The 16,725-nt window shown below is 37.4% G+C and overlaps 1 protein-coding gene across 1 annotated transcript; it reads right to left on the minus strand.

Moving 5' to 3' along the window:
- Positions 1-678: 678 nt before the first annotated feature.
- On the minus strand, positions 679-15,692 carry ACADM (acyl-CoA dehydrogenase medium chain). Its single transcript, XM_030953297.1, has 12 exons — positions 15,483-15,692; positions 12,145-12,244; positions 11,241-11,338; positions 11,050-11,119; positions 9,011-9,111; positions 8,842-8,922; positions 7,895-8,025; positions 6,705-6,813; positions 5,704-5,844; positions 5,530-5,625; positions 4,580-4,828; positions 679-974 (listed from the first exon to the last, which is right to left on the minus strand). Exons 1-12 carry the CDS (start codon positions 15,504-15,506, stop codon positions 903-905), a joined length of 1,272 nt encoding a protein of 423 aa, XP_030809157.1. The 5' UTR covers positions 15,507-15,692; the 3' UTR covers positions 679-902.
- Between the last annotated feature and the right edge of the window lie 1,033 nt (positions 15,693-16,725).

The following is a 16,725-nucleotide window of genomic DNA, read 5'->3' on the forward strand; positions in this document are numbered from 1 at the left end:
TGGAGGGGAGATTAATCACTGTCTACAACTTCCTTGTGAGGGGAAGAGGGACAGACACTGATCTCATCTCTCTGGTGCTCAGTAACAGAACCTGAAGGAATGGTTGGAGCTGAGTCAGGAGGTTTAGGTTTGGTATTATGGGAAGGTTTTTCCCCCAGAGGATGGTCAGGCACTGAACAGGATCACCAGGGCAGTGGTCCCAGCTCCAAGGCTGCGAGAACTCAAGCAGCATTTGGACTATGCTTTTGGGCACAGAGTGGGATTTTTGTGCAGGTCCAGGAGCTGGATTTGATGGTCCTTGCAGGTCCCTCCCAACACTGCATACTCTCTGATTCTGTGTTTAAATATATGGGATTTAAAATAAAAAACATATTGTAAGTCATTGTTAAGGGAAAGCTACACATTCTCACTTGAAGTGATTCATCCTCACTTAATATGTACATGCTTCAGAGTGTAAAGGTCAGAATCTGACTAGTATATAAATCCCTAGCACAGACACACGCAGACAATAGCAATGCAGGCTTTCCTGCTGCTCAACTGGAATGGCTGTTCAGCTGCTTGGGGCAAGAGCATAGAGAAACTGAAATACAGCTATTAATGTACTTCAGAAATAGTATTTTGGGTTAGTTGTCCAGTGAAAGTGATATGACAAGCAAAATTAATACAAACCAACCACACTTCTTTTAAAAATATTTTATTGAAATGCAGCATTGACTGTCAAAAATTACACTCTGATTATCTTATTTTATACTGAGAACAGAATCAGTGCTTAATAATGAATGGAATAAAAATCTTATGAAGGAATTTTATCTCTTTTTAATTCTATTGAGAAACACACTAAAATCTTCTTCCATAAGAACACAGAACACTACAGCAGCACCAGACGCACTTTATACATTTCTCTAGGCCTTAAATTTGCCAACATGTTCACGAGCTATGATCATCCTTTGAATCTGAGCAGTTCCCTCATAAATCTGAAAAGAAGAATTGCAATAATGTTACTGGGTGATTTTTAAAAAGGTTTTAACAGGTATACATTTGTAAACCTCCATGGCACTAATACAGTGTGGATTAGGATGTGCAGGAAGACAGAAGAGAACAAAGGAAATTCCAGTGTGCCGGAGTAATTACAGTGGGCTAAATTAAATGTAAATCATACAAGATACTGAGAAAGTCTTGTTCTCTCAGGTGCTCCTATCTAAAGCCAGTAGGGCTCTCGTAAAAATAGGTGACAACATTCTTCTTATTTAAGGAAGAAAATACATTATTTAGATTTTTCGAAGTAGGATCTGAAATCATGGGTAGAAGGGAAGAGATGACTTGTCCTTAAGTGTTTTCTTTAACTAGCCTTTCAAGGTCTGTGGTCTTTGATCCATTTATTTCCATTGCTTCTTGTTAACTAGTACTCTCTCCCACACAGTTTTGTTTGTGGTTTTCTTTATTCTTACATTTTCTTCTAGAAACAGCCTGCATCATCCCTCTCTTCTGTTTATTTGCTGGCAGCAAAGTCAAAAATAGACAAAAAAGCACCTATGAAGTTTTAATGCCAAAGGAGGACATATGCTCCACAGGCATACTGCAATGTAATGCAAGGGCTGAGGCAACATAGTCTAGAGATTTTACTGTTTCAGCTCCCAGTTCTGCCAGAACTTGGTTTGGCAAAATGCTGGAAATCATGCAAATTCACTTCTAGGAATAACCTTTCCAGGAACCTTAAAGAGCATTTTAAAAATAAGAATGCTATCACCTGTGTTCACATTAGTGTTCTGGTTCAGAACAAGCTGTTGATTCCCAAGGTGAACTCTCTGCTGCTGCTTACCCTGTGTTGATCCAGTCCACAGAACAGACTGTGTTTTGTGAGCACTAGGTGCCTTCTGAAACCAACTGAAATAGAAGCTCTGCTTTCTCTCTATACTAAACATTCACCAATCCCTAGAAAAGCCATAATGGTACAAGCCTACACCTGGACCCTAACAGCTGGATGCCTGTCAGGGACATACATTCCAAGGGACGTAACAGGCTTGCTGTGAACTCAGCCTGCTCAAACTGCTCAGAGTGTAGCTGTCAGAGTCTCAGCAGCTGTTCCTGCAGTCTACCAAACTGCTCCTATTGCACTAAATTTGCACTTGCTGATGAACACAGCCATGGAAATCAATCAAAGATACCACAACTCACAATCTCATTAAGTAATTACAGGAAAGATTTTGGTTTGTAAGCTGATGGAAATAGTTTCAAGACTCTCTGACAATTAAAGAAAGGAAGTTTTCCAAATTTAAGAGTTTCCAAACCTAAGAGTTTCTACCAAAGTAGCCAAGATTTCTAGCCGGACAAAACTAGGGCACAGTAAGGACATGTAAAAATGTTATCAGTAAACACAATAAAAGGATTGTGTAATACCAAAAAAAGATCAAACATATGAAAGATAATTTGAATAATCAAGTTCTTCTGCATGCAATGTATGGCCAAAAGTATATATCATCTGGAATTGAGCAGTAACACAGCAAAGCACAGCGAAGTGTAAGATATAATCAAGAGACATGGACAAAATCATTGCAAGACAAAACCCTTCCCTGAATTCTTTTGAGGATGAAATGGAACTGACAGTCATCAAAAATTTAATACTAAATCTGATTAATTACAAAAACAAGCCTACTTAGCCATGCATTTGGATCACTGTAATTAAAAACTACGTAATAATGGAATTTTGTCAAATCAATCTCAATCAATCTCAGTTTCAACCCTTGCACCATCATTCTCTAAAAAAACATGCAATTTGACAGGAAAAAAATCCCAATCATAAATTTCAATTAGTCATTCATTTCCTCACTCACACAAGTGAAGCTAGTTATAGGGACCTTTAGATACCAACATAGCAGTTGTCTTTCCTTAAACGGAGAAAAATAAATTCTTGGCTAGTGGCAATATTAGTTTGCATTTTGAAGTCAGCTGTAAGACAAATATTAACTGCCTAGAATCTTGGACTGACAGCTGTTATAGCTAACAATCATTAGAGGTCATGGTCTATGTGCATTTCTTGAAATCATCTACTTTGGTATGTTTTATCTAGTCACGATTAGTGTCAGTGTTAGATGTCAATGAAGATTACTGGTTTTGCTGAATGAAATTAAAATATTCTTGCTGAATTAAGAACTGCAGCATAGTGTATGCCAAAATACTAGTTACAACATCACATAGAATAATTTCTTGACAGTAACACTGTAGTAAAAAACCTGGGGATTACAGTGAACTATGGGCTAAATATGAGTACAAAATGGTCTTGTTAAAAAAGTGGATAATCACTCTAGTTTGTGTCACACTTCTGTTGATACAACACATGCAAGCTAATCATTTTACATGTCATGGTACCAGCTAGAATAGGGTTAATAGTTTTTCTAGTAGCTGGTCCAGTGCTGTGTTTTGTGAAAATAGTGTTGGTAACACATTCATGTTTCAGTTCTTGCTCTGTAGTGATTACTGCAAATCCAGGACTTTCCGTTTCCTGTGATCTGCCAGTGAGGAGGTGCACAAAAAGCTGGAAGGGAGCATGGCCAGGAGTGCTGACCTGGAATGGCCAAAGGGGCATTTCATGCCATAGAGAGTCACACCCAGTACATAAATGTAGGGGGAGTTGACCAGGAGGGTGCTGATTGCTGTGGGTGGATGGGGTGGGCATTGGTCACCAGGTGGTGAACAACTTTATTGTGCATCACTTGTTCTTCCTGGGTTCTATTCCTATCTGCCTCTCTCTTTTATTATAATAAGTTACTTTATTTCAATTATTAAACATATTATTATTAAATTTATTTCAATTATTCTCAGTGCATGAGATTTACCTTTTTTTTTCAAATTCTCCCCACCATCCCTCAGGAGCAGGGAGGAAGAAGGGAGTGTGCAGCTTCCTTGTGTGGCAACTTTGTTGCCAGCTGGGTTTAAACTACAACACCATGATACTCAATACTGTTGATACATCAGCCCCAGCATTCTACACAGCTTATAATACCAAAGTTTCAAATGGAAAGCTTAATGGAAAAGTAAAACAAAAACCCTAACCAAACAAAAACACCTCTTCCCTCATAAGTCGTTGGGGTAAGAAATTGCTTCAGTGTTCAGGCTAAGAAGACAGCTGAACTATAAAAAGACATCAGTTCAGGATACAGACAGATGGTCAGAAGTTTTGCATCTCTGGAGATTTTCAAGAATGGTATGATATGTAAACCACTTCTACTTACAGAATCCCAAAGCAAGCATTGGTATTTTGATCAAGATTTTTTCCCTAAGAGTTCAAAGACTTCAAAATTGACAATCCAAGAATTGCAACGAGTTACCACATTAGGGAGGAAAAAAACCCAAAACCCACACAATATAATCTATTTCTCTTAAGCAGTTTCAGTTTTCATCAAGTGCAATGACTTTAGTAGGAAGTAATTTCCTGATTTGAATCATTGTTTCTTTAAATGGAAGGAATACTGCTTTAATTCTCAAATTATTTCTTTAATATGTGCACATCATGATTTGAAGTAAGTAGCCATTACTTTATTCTGTATAAAATCTATGCATTATCACTTTCTCTTTTACTTACCTGGTAGATTTTAGCATCTCTCATTAGTTTTTCTACAGGATATTCAGTATTAAATCCATTTCCTCCAAAAATCTGTACTGCATCTGTAGCTACTTGGTTTGCAATGTCACCAGCAAATGCCTTTGCAATGGAAGCATAGTAGGTATTCCTGCGACCGGCATCAACTTCCCATGCAGCTCTCTGGTAAGCCATCCTAGCGAGTTCAACTTTCATTGCCATTTCAGCAAGCAAGAAAGACACTGCTTGGTGCTATGATGAAATAAACTAGGTTAATATTGCCTGCTTAAAATTCTATGACATGCAGGAAAGATAAAATCTTCTTAATGCAGTGATCTTTCTCAAAAACTCAGTAAGTTGTACGAGAGAAGTTATACAGAACATGCATCACGCTCTCATATAGGTATGTTGAATTATACTCTTAAGTTTTCGTTTTCCAAATCCATTTAGTCATAGGGATTAAATACCAATGAAACAACAGTTGAAGTTGTTCTTTCCTATTTGTTGGTATTTATCTTGTTTATTCATTCATATTTTTTCAGAACTGGTAAGCAGCATGATGGGCAATGTATTCTATTGGTATTCTAATGTATTCTAATACTATATATCTTGTTCCACATACCTCAGATGTTTTCTTCTTTCCTGAAAATCCCTCTTTATTAATGCTGAAGAACTTAAGTATGCCCAGTTGGTATGTAAGTTCTGAGCTTTGGGGCAGAGTTTTCTTTCTGCTTTTCCTACTATCATTGATAAATTACCAAAAACTCTTGAAGTTACCACATAGCTAAGTTTACTTATAGTGCAACCTATATACTTGGAAACCACAAAATGGCTGAGGTATAATATAAAAACTAAGGAAATATAAATATTAAGGAATAACCTTGAAAAATCAGTAGTAATACATCTAGTGTGAAAACATAAGCTTTTATTGCATTTTCTGCCCCCACACTTACTTCAACAATTGGTTTCCCAAAGGTTTTTCTCTCCAAAGCGTATCTAGTAGCTTCATCAAGGGCTCTTTTTGCTAATCCAACAGCACCAGCTGCTACCTAAATTTAATACAGGCCAGAATAAAAAATCAGAAATTCCTGCTATATTTTATAACCTATTTCTTTCCTGATACTTACGGGTGGTCTGGTCTTATCAAAAGCTCCCATTGCGATTTTAAAGCCAGCTCCTTCAGCTATCAATACATTTTCTTTTGGGACTCTCACATCTTCAAAGACAATGCCTCTTGTATCTGAGCAGCGCTGACCCATATTCATTTCCTGAAGTGGGAAATTTACAGATGTGCTACTAATTTGGATTATTCAAAGGTACATTATGTTTTCTTTTTTTTTGTTGACTCAAAGCATAGTTTTTCTTCCCCAAAACACCTAATCTAAAAATTACCACATGCAAGACAAATACTAGTTTTGTATTTGCAGACCAGCATGCCCTTAACTTGTCTAAGCTGGGCAGCTTACTTTCTCCTTATATGAAATTAGTTCTGTCACTGTAATCAGTGTTCTTGTGTTCTTCTAGCTCAACAATCTTTTAGATGCAAGTGGAAAAAGGAAAGGATCTAATATGCAGGAAGTACAAGTATATGACAAGTGAATAAATAAATGAGCTTTTCAAGTTTTCAGATTTCTTGACTAATGTTCCACATTCAGTTTTACCTACTATTAAAACCAGTAATTTTTGTAAAGAGAGAAGTAGCACCAGTATCTCTAAGGCCTCTTCTTTGACCAGCACTAGCTAAAATTAAAATTCACTAGGTATGTGTTTGCAGTCAAAATTGTCCAGCTCGCTTATTTTTTCAACTCTTCAATTTTTTCAACTACTTCTCATTTATTGGCACTTGCCAATATAGTCATTCTCAAAGACTCTTTGCAGAAGTTCAAAGTAGTCATCTTACTTTAGACCATTCTGAATAATTCCTTTTCTGAATTAATGCATAGTTCCTCTATGTTTTGAAAATTGAAAGATAAGCATACATAAGCATATAAGCATACATAAGTACATAAGCATATGAGACTGTTCAGTTGTGTAACAGTCTCTTTTCTTTAGTGGTACATTTGTTTTATTGTTGGTTTAGAACTGAACAACAGTTCCTGGCTTGTCGAACAAGAAATACAGTCTTCACCTTTCTTCCAATTTGTATCCCTGGGCTATCTGCTTCCACAATGAATCCAGTAAAGGCTTTGCTTGCAGGAGCTTTTGGATCTGGATTTGTACGTGCTAGCAAAAAATACCTAGTGTAAAACAAAGTAGATGGATGCAGTTTATCTTCACAATTAACAAGATATATTTATCGAGCACTTTAAACATTTTTATGTGCATTTCTACCATATAATAAATTTTGTCTGTGAGTTAATAGCCTTTCTTTCTTGCCCATCCTGAAAATAAAATAAGAGGGAGCAAGAGAGTAGAAGTTTTAAAGATTCAATATTTCATAAAGTTACTCAGATCAGCACACAAATATTCCCTACCTTTTCACGTATTGCAAGTCTTTATGATATTAACAGCTTCCCATATAGTACAAAAGAAACCTATTCATAGCATGTACAAAAAAATTAATGCTTAGAACATAATTTCTTAGATGTAAAAGTTATAATCTGATTTCAAAGATCTTGATTTTATTTTTCTAAGTGTAAGTTGTAAATAAGTATTTATCTTAAAAATTAAACAGCTGTAAATCACTTCTATGGTATTCAGTAAGGTCAAAAGAAATCTGATAGATTGTCTTTAGTGAGTCTGCCTGCAACAAGAAAATAACTAGAAAATTCCATTTTTAGGTAAATGTATAAAGTTTCTTCCACTTGAATTCAGGGAAATTTCTCTGTTGTGAATCAGCATGATATAAGACATGATTTAAGAGGTTTACACTGTAAAAGCACACTCCAGACAACACAAGCCATATCTGCAATCTTTGACAGATGGAAAATGTTTTCTTTTCAGAAAATAAAAAGTAACACTACGATCTAACAGCATTTCTAGCTTCACTAGGAGTCAGAGGTGTTTCTAGTAGAATCACATTTAATTTTGATAGCTGAAAGATTCAAGAGGCTATTATTGAGTGTGGAGTCATAATGTCATCACTCATCTTTCTTTTTAGGCTTTGCATAGCAGTCAAGACTGCATTTGTATATGCTATCCTGATAGCTATCCTCATAAACTGGGCAGAGATTAAAATGTAGTCTGCTGAAACACAGAGAACATTCAGATTTGTGTCTGAAGGATAGGTTTTTTAAGGATTGGTCTTTAAAGAATTTAACTGAGGTTGGAGGGGTGGGGTAAAGACACGGCATAGAACTATGACACCAGTTAACATACCAGTTTGCTTTCCCCCCATTTGTGATCCACATCTTCTGACCATTAATAACATATTCATCTCCTTTCTTCTCAGCCTTTGTTTTTATACCAGCCACATCAGAGCCTGCTCCAGGCTCTGTTACACAGTAAGCCTAAAAGAAATTAAGATGCAAATTCTTGTGGAATAAAAGTTCTATCTTTAGTCCACTACAAATTCATGCAGATTATGTGCATCAAACTAACTGTTGAAGGTTTAAGTGAACTGCATGGTAATATCCAAACACCAAATAAGCAAAACTCCCCAGTAAAACCCCAAAACAACCCTACACATGGCCCCCTCCCCCCTGCAAACAGCTGGCTGTGTAAGGGTTAATTTTCTTTATAAATCCATAATAATACATAAAATTGGCTTTTAAACAAACAGAAACATTCTGTAATCCTTAAATTACTACTTCCAGGATTCAAAAATTCTGATGTGAAAGCTGAGGATCTTTAAAGTCTGAAAACAGGAGCACTGAGTCGTTCAGTTTAGGAGGCTTAGTTGTAAATTTATATACATTGCACACGAATCTTTACTTCTTTCTACGTAACAAGTACTATTTATGTGATATTTGAGATCACAAATCGAGTGTTATTCCCATCCAAGTTGAGGGTCTCCTTACATAAATCTTGTATTTTTCTTAAACATCTACAACCCTTCTTGAAAGGGAAAAAAACCCTATTATTTTTGGTAAGTGATTTACTATGAGGATAATTTAATATCTTCTGTTTACTTACTGGATGTATCTCATTAGGTATTCACTACCTTTCAGTAAATGTCACTGTTTACATATAAATCAAACAGAGCTAAGTTGTGAGTACATATAAGTGTTCAGGGGAAAAAAATCGCAAAAAAAGGAATTTAAAAAAAAGGAGTAATACAATTAATGTGGTTTAGAAACATTCTGCAGTATAGCACTTATACTTACACACATCAATGGTTCTTCTGTCATTCTTCCTAAGTATTTTTTCTGCTGATGCTCATTTCCCGCAATGATAACTGGCATTTGCTGAAAAAAAAAATATTTAGACCATTAATCCGGCTCTTTCAAGGGCAGAGATTATAGTTTAAGGGAGGTAAGAAAAAACAGAACTTACCCCTAGGGAGTTTGCTTCAATGGCGGTTTGAACCCCTGTACATCCGTAAGCTAACTCTTCTGTAATAAGGCATGCTTCAAAACTGCCAAGGCCAAGGCCACCTATGGTTAAAGTATTTAAGTTATTACTCAAGGGGATTTAAATTATAATGTATTCATATTAATGATTTACACAACATACTTATGGAAGTGTATTATTCCATATACATTTGATTGTGTACTGTGTTTGGTTAGGCATTCTCACACAAGCTTTTAAAATAAATCTCCATCAGAAGAGTAACAGGCGATTTGAAAATTACATGTCATGTATCCAGAGTTATTGTTTGATTAATGTGGGACAACTTGCACAAAGTGGCAAGAATGTACCACTCACATTTTTTTACTACTGTACATTCAAGAATTAAGAGTTCCTAGGAAGCAGAGAAAGGGCCCCTGAGCCAAAAGCATTTGGGAACAAAAAAGTGCCCATATTACTAGACAACCAACACAGTAATCTGTTTCTGACAAAAGCCAACACTATGGGAAGCTGGCCAACACTACATACAAGTACAATAACAACTACCTCAAAAATATTTTCCTGAACTTTCAGGTGACTTCCTCGGTCAAAGAAATAATTCTCTTTGGTATCTTTGTTATGCCAACCCCTGACAGACATCTGTTATATGAATTTATCCAGTGTCTTTTTGAATCTATGTCAAATTTTAGCACCTATATCCTACAGGGGCAATAAGTTGCAAATTAACTCCACACTGCATGCAGAACCATCTCCTTTTACTTGTTTTTAATCTAGCATCTGCTGACATAATTTGATGCCTTCTAGTTATATTGAAAAGGACACTGAACCATCAATCCCTTTTCACACTCTCCCATGACACTAACATTTTAGTAATTTCTCCTATAGAGTTTACATCTCACACAGAAGACAAAACTTCTATATTCATTGTCATCCTTTTAGAAACCTTCTCCATTTACCTAATACTCTCTTGAGATGGAAGGATCTGACTATATAATGAGTTAAAGAAGCAAGTGCAATTTGCACTCAGGAGGCAGCATAATTATGCCTTCTTCTTTTTAATTCGTTCCCTTAAGAGTCCCTCTTGACCTTAGATTTTACAGTTTTGACCACTTCTGAGCACTATGCTCATGTGCACAGGATCCAAACATGTCTTCTGAGAGGCAGTATCGAGTGCACAACATACCTTTCCTCTGTGAAGTTCAGATTGAGTCTTTCCCTTCACATGTGCATCACTTTTTCTTTTTGGAATCACATTGCCATTTTAACTCTCATTCTCTTCTGTGAACTTTTCCTGCAGCTGTCTGAACCAGATCATCTTTTCTATGCCAAATAACTAAGTATTATCAGCAAACTCTATCACCTTTGCATTTATGCCCTTCTCTGTTTATTTATAGACATCCCAAATAGCACAAGACCTAGCAAGGCTGTGCTGCTAATTTTGCCAGTATGAAACCTGATGATCTTTAAAACTTATTTTGGAAGTTCAAGCATTCTCTATCCCCTGCTCACACATTTATTAGCTACTTCAGAGAACTTCAATGATTTTATGAGGCATGAGTTCCTTTCACTAACACCCTTCTCTAGCATATCATGTTTGTCTGTGTCACTCATACATCTTATGAGTCAGGACTCTGCTGTTCTGCACTTAATCTAAACTGAAAAACTGTCCTTCTGGAATAAACTCTTAAATTGCTCCAGCCTGTGTCAGAGACTAGAGCAAAACATGACCTTCTAATTTCTCTGCCTAATCAGCTGACACTGCACCAGGGGAACATTAAGCAGCTGTAATCACGGTAGAAAAATCTGGTCATAAATTACTAAACCATAATCTGCCTAATTTGTCTCCTGATTACACCCACACCTAGTAATACACTTGTATGTGTCAACCTGCCTACTGATTAAATTTAGATTATTCAAGTATGCAACTATTAATGCGACAGTACAGAATCCATAATTACACATAGGAATCTCATCTAATGTCTTTTTGTTGTTTCATTTTACAGATAAAAAAAATGTTTACTTACCACAGCTTTCTGGTATGTGTGAATTCATAAGACCAAGCTCCCAAGCTCGCTTTATAAGTGGAACAGGATACTGAAACAGACATGGTAAAATCACCTTCCAATTCATCACAACCAAAACTTTAAATTTTATGCAGGTTAAGATAAAAGTCTGTTTTTCCCCAATTTTTCCCTTACACTATGGTAGAATTTACCTCTCCAGTTTTGTCATATTGCGCAGCAACAGGAATAATTTCCTCCACAGCAAATTTACGAGCAGTAGCTTGAAACTCTTTCTGTTCATCAGTAAGTTCTATTTTAAAAAAGAGAAAAAGATCATAAATCCTCTGCTGTCTTTTATTTTGCCAATTGTCAAGACTATGATAAAAAAGGAAACACGAGCATCCTTCCAGGATAACCCAAGCCACCACTATTTGGGGCTCTCCAGGAAGCAAAAATGTTAAGGTTCCTCTTCTTCCTGGGAGAAATCTTCTATTGTTCTCTGATCAACCCCTACATGCAATTACTTATGTCTGATGAAATTATCCACAAAATATTGAAAATGAAGCAGAGAGGACTGTGTAACATAAAATGTATTACCAAAAGAAATAAGAAGAATGCTGTGCTAATTAAAAGCATTAAAATACAGAGGTTGCCCAAAGATCCTGACTCTTCAATTTCAAACATCTAGCTCCGATCCTCTAAATTTGCTTGTATATATATATTATATATAATATGCCAAGATGAAGATAAATTTCTTTTTTTACATTTCTTGGTAACCAAGTTCAACTATGACTACATTTAGGTAGCGTAACATTGAAAAGTGCAATATGAGGTAAGTATTCAAAGCTAAAACACTCTGGCAATAAAAAAAAAACTTATCATAGACATGAGTTAAAAAAAGAAGAAAATCTTAAGAACACTACAAACATATCTGCCTTGCCTCAGTTAAGGATAAAGTTACTTTGTTTTTCAAACTATTTTTTTTACTATAAATATATTTAGAATAAACACCTTCATTTTAAAATCATGGTGAACTACAATACAGGATATGCTTTCTTTTTAACTCTGCAATTTGCCCGTTATTGTTACATTTCTTTCAAAAATGGTACTACTTACCAAAGCTAAAGCCAGCTCCAGGTTTGCCTACATGAAGGTTTTGAGCAGGTTTACTAGAATAGGACCTCCATCCATGCCCTGTGATGGTTTGAAGCATTTGCTAGAGAGAAAAGAACATGAGGTGTAAGATCTTTACAGCTCAAGCCTCCTAAAGCTACTAACCTATCTGTAGCCCAACTTTAGACTCCCTCTCTAGAAACTGTGTCACATCAAGTAAAATACAATTACTATAGTGATAAAAGAATTACTGGCTACATTGTGTTTTCCTCCTGTGGCAAGCAGCACTTACATTAACTGACACCTCTAGCAAGAATCTCAGGCTTTAACAGGACGAAGGATGAATGAACTGCTGCATGCACTTTTAAGCATTGTGCAATTGAGTATTTAAAAATTATTAAGTATAATTTAAATTTATGTTCACAGAGACACAACAATATATATTTCTTTCATTTATACACACACTCATCAAACTTCATTTTCTAGTGAATATCCTATTACTCAATGCTTACCTACATTCAGATTTAGCAAGGTTTTAAAGACAACCTACCTATTAGCCATTATATCAGAATATTTTTGATAATATCCTACACTAATCTCTGCTTTCTTTTAATAAGCTGCTGCCACTGACACTTGGTGATTATTATTGTCCTCCAACAGCAGAGAGAGCTGACTATCTGAAGTTTATTTCTCCTCCTAATACTTACCACAAATTCATTCTTTTTCATTGTAAATACTTTCTCTGCTTTTTCAAGTTTAGAGCCCCAAATATTGTTGCTATGGGTATTTTCATAATGTCTTAATACTGTGCAAAAACATGTCTGAATTTGTTTTAAGAGGACGGTTTACTCTCTTCAAGAGCTATGAATCTCTGAAATGTTTGAAAATTAGTGAAAAATATGAAATTGGATAATTTTTTAGGATGACCCAAATCAATATTGCAAAACCAAATCTGCCTGAACACTAAGGAAAGGCTTCTTCTTGATTTTCTTCTGTGAAAATGTAGACTTCTTTTTTTTAATTGTGATCAGAGCAGTCACTTACTTTCTAGCATTAAAAAAAAATAATTATTGATAGTAACGCAAAAAATATCACAGAAATTTTACTGGGAACTCTAGAAGACAAGGATATTGCAGAAAGTTACACAGCTGGGGAGGCAACAAGTACCTTCAAAAAATTTATAGTAGATAAACTGGGCTCTTAATAATAATGCTATATGATAGATGGTTATAACACAGCACAAGAAGCATGATGAATACTGCCAATAATAGGTATCAATACAGTGAAAAAAGTATTTCCAGAGGATACTGAAAACATCTATAAAGTTCAAAGGTGAAGAAATACAGAAGGAACACTTCTAGGCAGGGAAGAAGGAGAGGCTATGACATATTTGCATACTGTGCTGGTAATGTCAATTTATTAATAATTCAGGACTGCATTTTGCTGTAGGTAATATATGATTAATTTCAAGTTTTTAGAAACAATAGACATTGCAAAAGAGTATCTTGCTAAGTTTTCTGTTACTGCTACCTCTCATATTAAAAGCCAAAACAATACCACAAAAATCTAGATAGATCTTGATTCTTCAGAATTATTTATGCCTTATTTTATCTGGAAAAAAGACAAGATGAGGTTGAAAAAAAGTCAGATGATTGAATTTTTTTTTCTTTTCTTTTTTTAAGGAGCAGCTCTTTATAGACTAATGCATAGCTTTGCCACCAAAAGGTTTTGCCTACACTTGGAAAAGTGGATTCAAACTAATGCTGAAAGTGAGAGCCTATATGAAAGAAGCTGTAAAATTTAAACCAGTGAAATTATGTCTATTGTGGTATAGTATGCAAGGTAACACTGGTAACACTGAAGATTACTCTGGAAAAACTCAACAATACCCTCACAAAGAAATATGGACAGATGGGACTGATACCTGGAAGCTGCATGACTGATCAGATGACAAAGGATGAGAGTTTGCTACATGTAAAAATTTGGATGACCATCTGTCTGCTTGTCAACTTTCCTGCTGCTTAACTCTGAAGAACAGTTGGATTCAGTGACAAACTACTGCTAGTGATGTTCAGATACAACTCCTACTGCATTTCCTTGCACTACTGTATGAACTCTGTCACAATTACAAATACGATCATCAGTGTAGCGAGACTAACACTGGAAGAATGTGCTGCCAGGAAAAGGGTATGACAAGGCTACTCACAAAAGTGATGCAATCTCTTCATTACCTTGATGACAAAAGAACTATAGAACCTGTTTGAAAAGATGCACATCACAGAAAACAGTGGGACAACAATAAGCTAAGGGTCGCTAACCTTGATTCTGCCTCATGTATCCCAGGGCAAAAAGGAAAAGAATTATCAAGAGCAGTTTGTTGCGGGGGTAACGTGTCAGGAGGCTGAACTTGAAATAATAATTTCTTCCCTATGGGCTTCCTTTGCCTAAAGCATTACTTTTGAGCCACAATATACCAACTTCAGATGGAGACTTCCTCCCTCAATGACTTCCCTCACTCTCACAGCAACACTTAGGACCTGCAGCCAAGCTGCATCAATTTGGGGCAAACTAACACTGCTACTAGGAGGCTTAGTGAAGGGCCTTTTAAGTAATTCAGACTCATGAACACCTCTGGAAATGGGGAATCCAGAAAAAGGCATGTGCAATGCTAAATGAGTTTTGAATAGTTTTAATTTTCTAGTTTGAAGCTGTGAGGTTATTGGTGGTTCAATACAGTAGAAAGTTTGTACTTTAGAAAAACAACTATTATATTTCACACGTATTTTTTAAAAATTAACATGTGTAGTACAGCTACGTATGCTAAAGGAAATGCATTGGATAAAATACCCTGAACTCTAATCCCGGTGTTTTGAAGCCGTCTCCACAGTTAAATGGAGAGGTGCCAGACACACTTGGCACGACGCGGCTCTTGCCACATGAGGAACCCCAGGGCTGTGCAGTATCGCCACTGAAGAACATCAAATGGCAATACCCATTCGAACCGTGAGGATTACGGCCATAAACTCGGGTAATACTGTGAGGCAGGAAAAGCAGCACGGCGGGTGGATCCCAGCCCCGCCAGCTCTCCCCACTGGGGCAGCCCCTACGCCTGCAGCCGTCCCGACAGTCACGGCGGCCGGAACGCGAGCTGGCCCTGCCTCTTCCGCCCTTCGCCCTCTGCGACCCCACCGCCCTTCCCCGCCGCCCGGGCTCCCCTGGCCGCTAGCACCGGCAGCGCCTCGGTTCGGTCCGGTGCGGTCTGCTCTGGTCCGTCCCGTCCCGTCCCGTGCCTCTCCCTGGGTCTTGTGTCCCCCGAGCGTCCACCCGCCCTGGCCGCTCACCCGCGTCGCCCTCAGCGCAGCCATCTCGGCGGGAGAGCCCGGCAGCTTCGGCGGGTGGTGCTCGGGCGGCCGGGGCGGTGCCACGCGGGCCCGCCCGTTGCCACGAGGCGCTGGGGAAGCCCTGGACTCGACCGCCCGCCCTCGCCTTGCTCTGCTCCAGCGAGGAGAGCCTCCGGCGCGTTCCTGTCCCTCCGCTCGCTCGTGGGAGGAGCGCCGTGCCCCGTGACCGACCCGGCCCGGCCCGTTGGCCCGAGCACGGGCAATGTCTGTGCCCCGGGTTGGGCTGCTTCGCTGCCTGTTTGCTGAGTGTCCTAGGCTGGTTCCAATCGCCTACATCATTCACCTGTTAGCAGAAAAGCCCGTATAAGCAGTTTTACTGTAATTTGTGCCTCAGGGAATCATGAACTCATGTTTCGGAGGTGTGCCAGGAACTGGAGAGTGACTGGGCCTGGCGCACGGGAGTTTTAACTATCAACTGTGTTGATAGTTACATAAAATGTGCTTCTAAATGCTCTTAATTCCAGTTGTATTTTAAAGGAAAAGCAATGCTTTTGGAAATTATCTGTAGTGAATAAAATATATGGTCTTGAATAGTACTGTTTCACTGTTTCACAGCAGTGTTACTTAGGGGTTTATTAAAACAAGGATACCAAGAAAAATGGCAGCCATTGATTTCTCTGTGAATTCCTTATTTGGTGTGAAATTTCAACAAAATTAACAAAATAAAGTATTTTTCTGGAAGCTGGATTTTTAATAACATTTTCTTTTGCATAATAATATAAAATAGTATGCAACAAATATTTATTGCTTGCATCTTTACATGAATCAAATCATGTAATGAGACTGGTGCTGAGAATAAACAGCTCAAGACACATTCCTAGCAAGCCCGTCCTGTTTGTGTCTGTATATAAATTGCCAGGGTACAAACAAATATTTTTGTGTCATTGTTGCTTGTTTTGTTTCTGACAGTTGACAATATTGATTTTGTGGTTAATACAAAAGAAACAGTTTGATTGAAAACTAGCCGTATAAAAGTTATTTACAGACATATTTATCAGTTGTCTGAAAGGAGATGATTGTAATTTTTTATAGACTTCATACTTTTGTGATTTCAGGTGATTACCTAAGGGAGGCAAGTGGACAGCTTTGATTCAGTGTACAGGCTACTGCTTTTTCACTCTAATATCAGGAGATTCTTTTTCCCCCTGTAATTAAGGGCAATGGAGTAAAAGACATAAGCATA

This window comes from Camarhynchus parvulus, chromosome 8 (genome assembly GCF_901933205.1).
Source record: "Camarhynchus parvulus chromosome 8, STF_HiC, whole genome shotgun sequence".
NCBI classification, from domain to species: domain Eukaryota; kingdom Metazoa; phylum Chordata; class Aves; order Passeriformes; family Thraupidae; genus Camarhynchus; species Camarhynchus parvulus.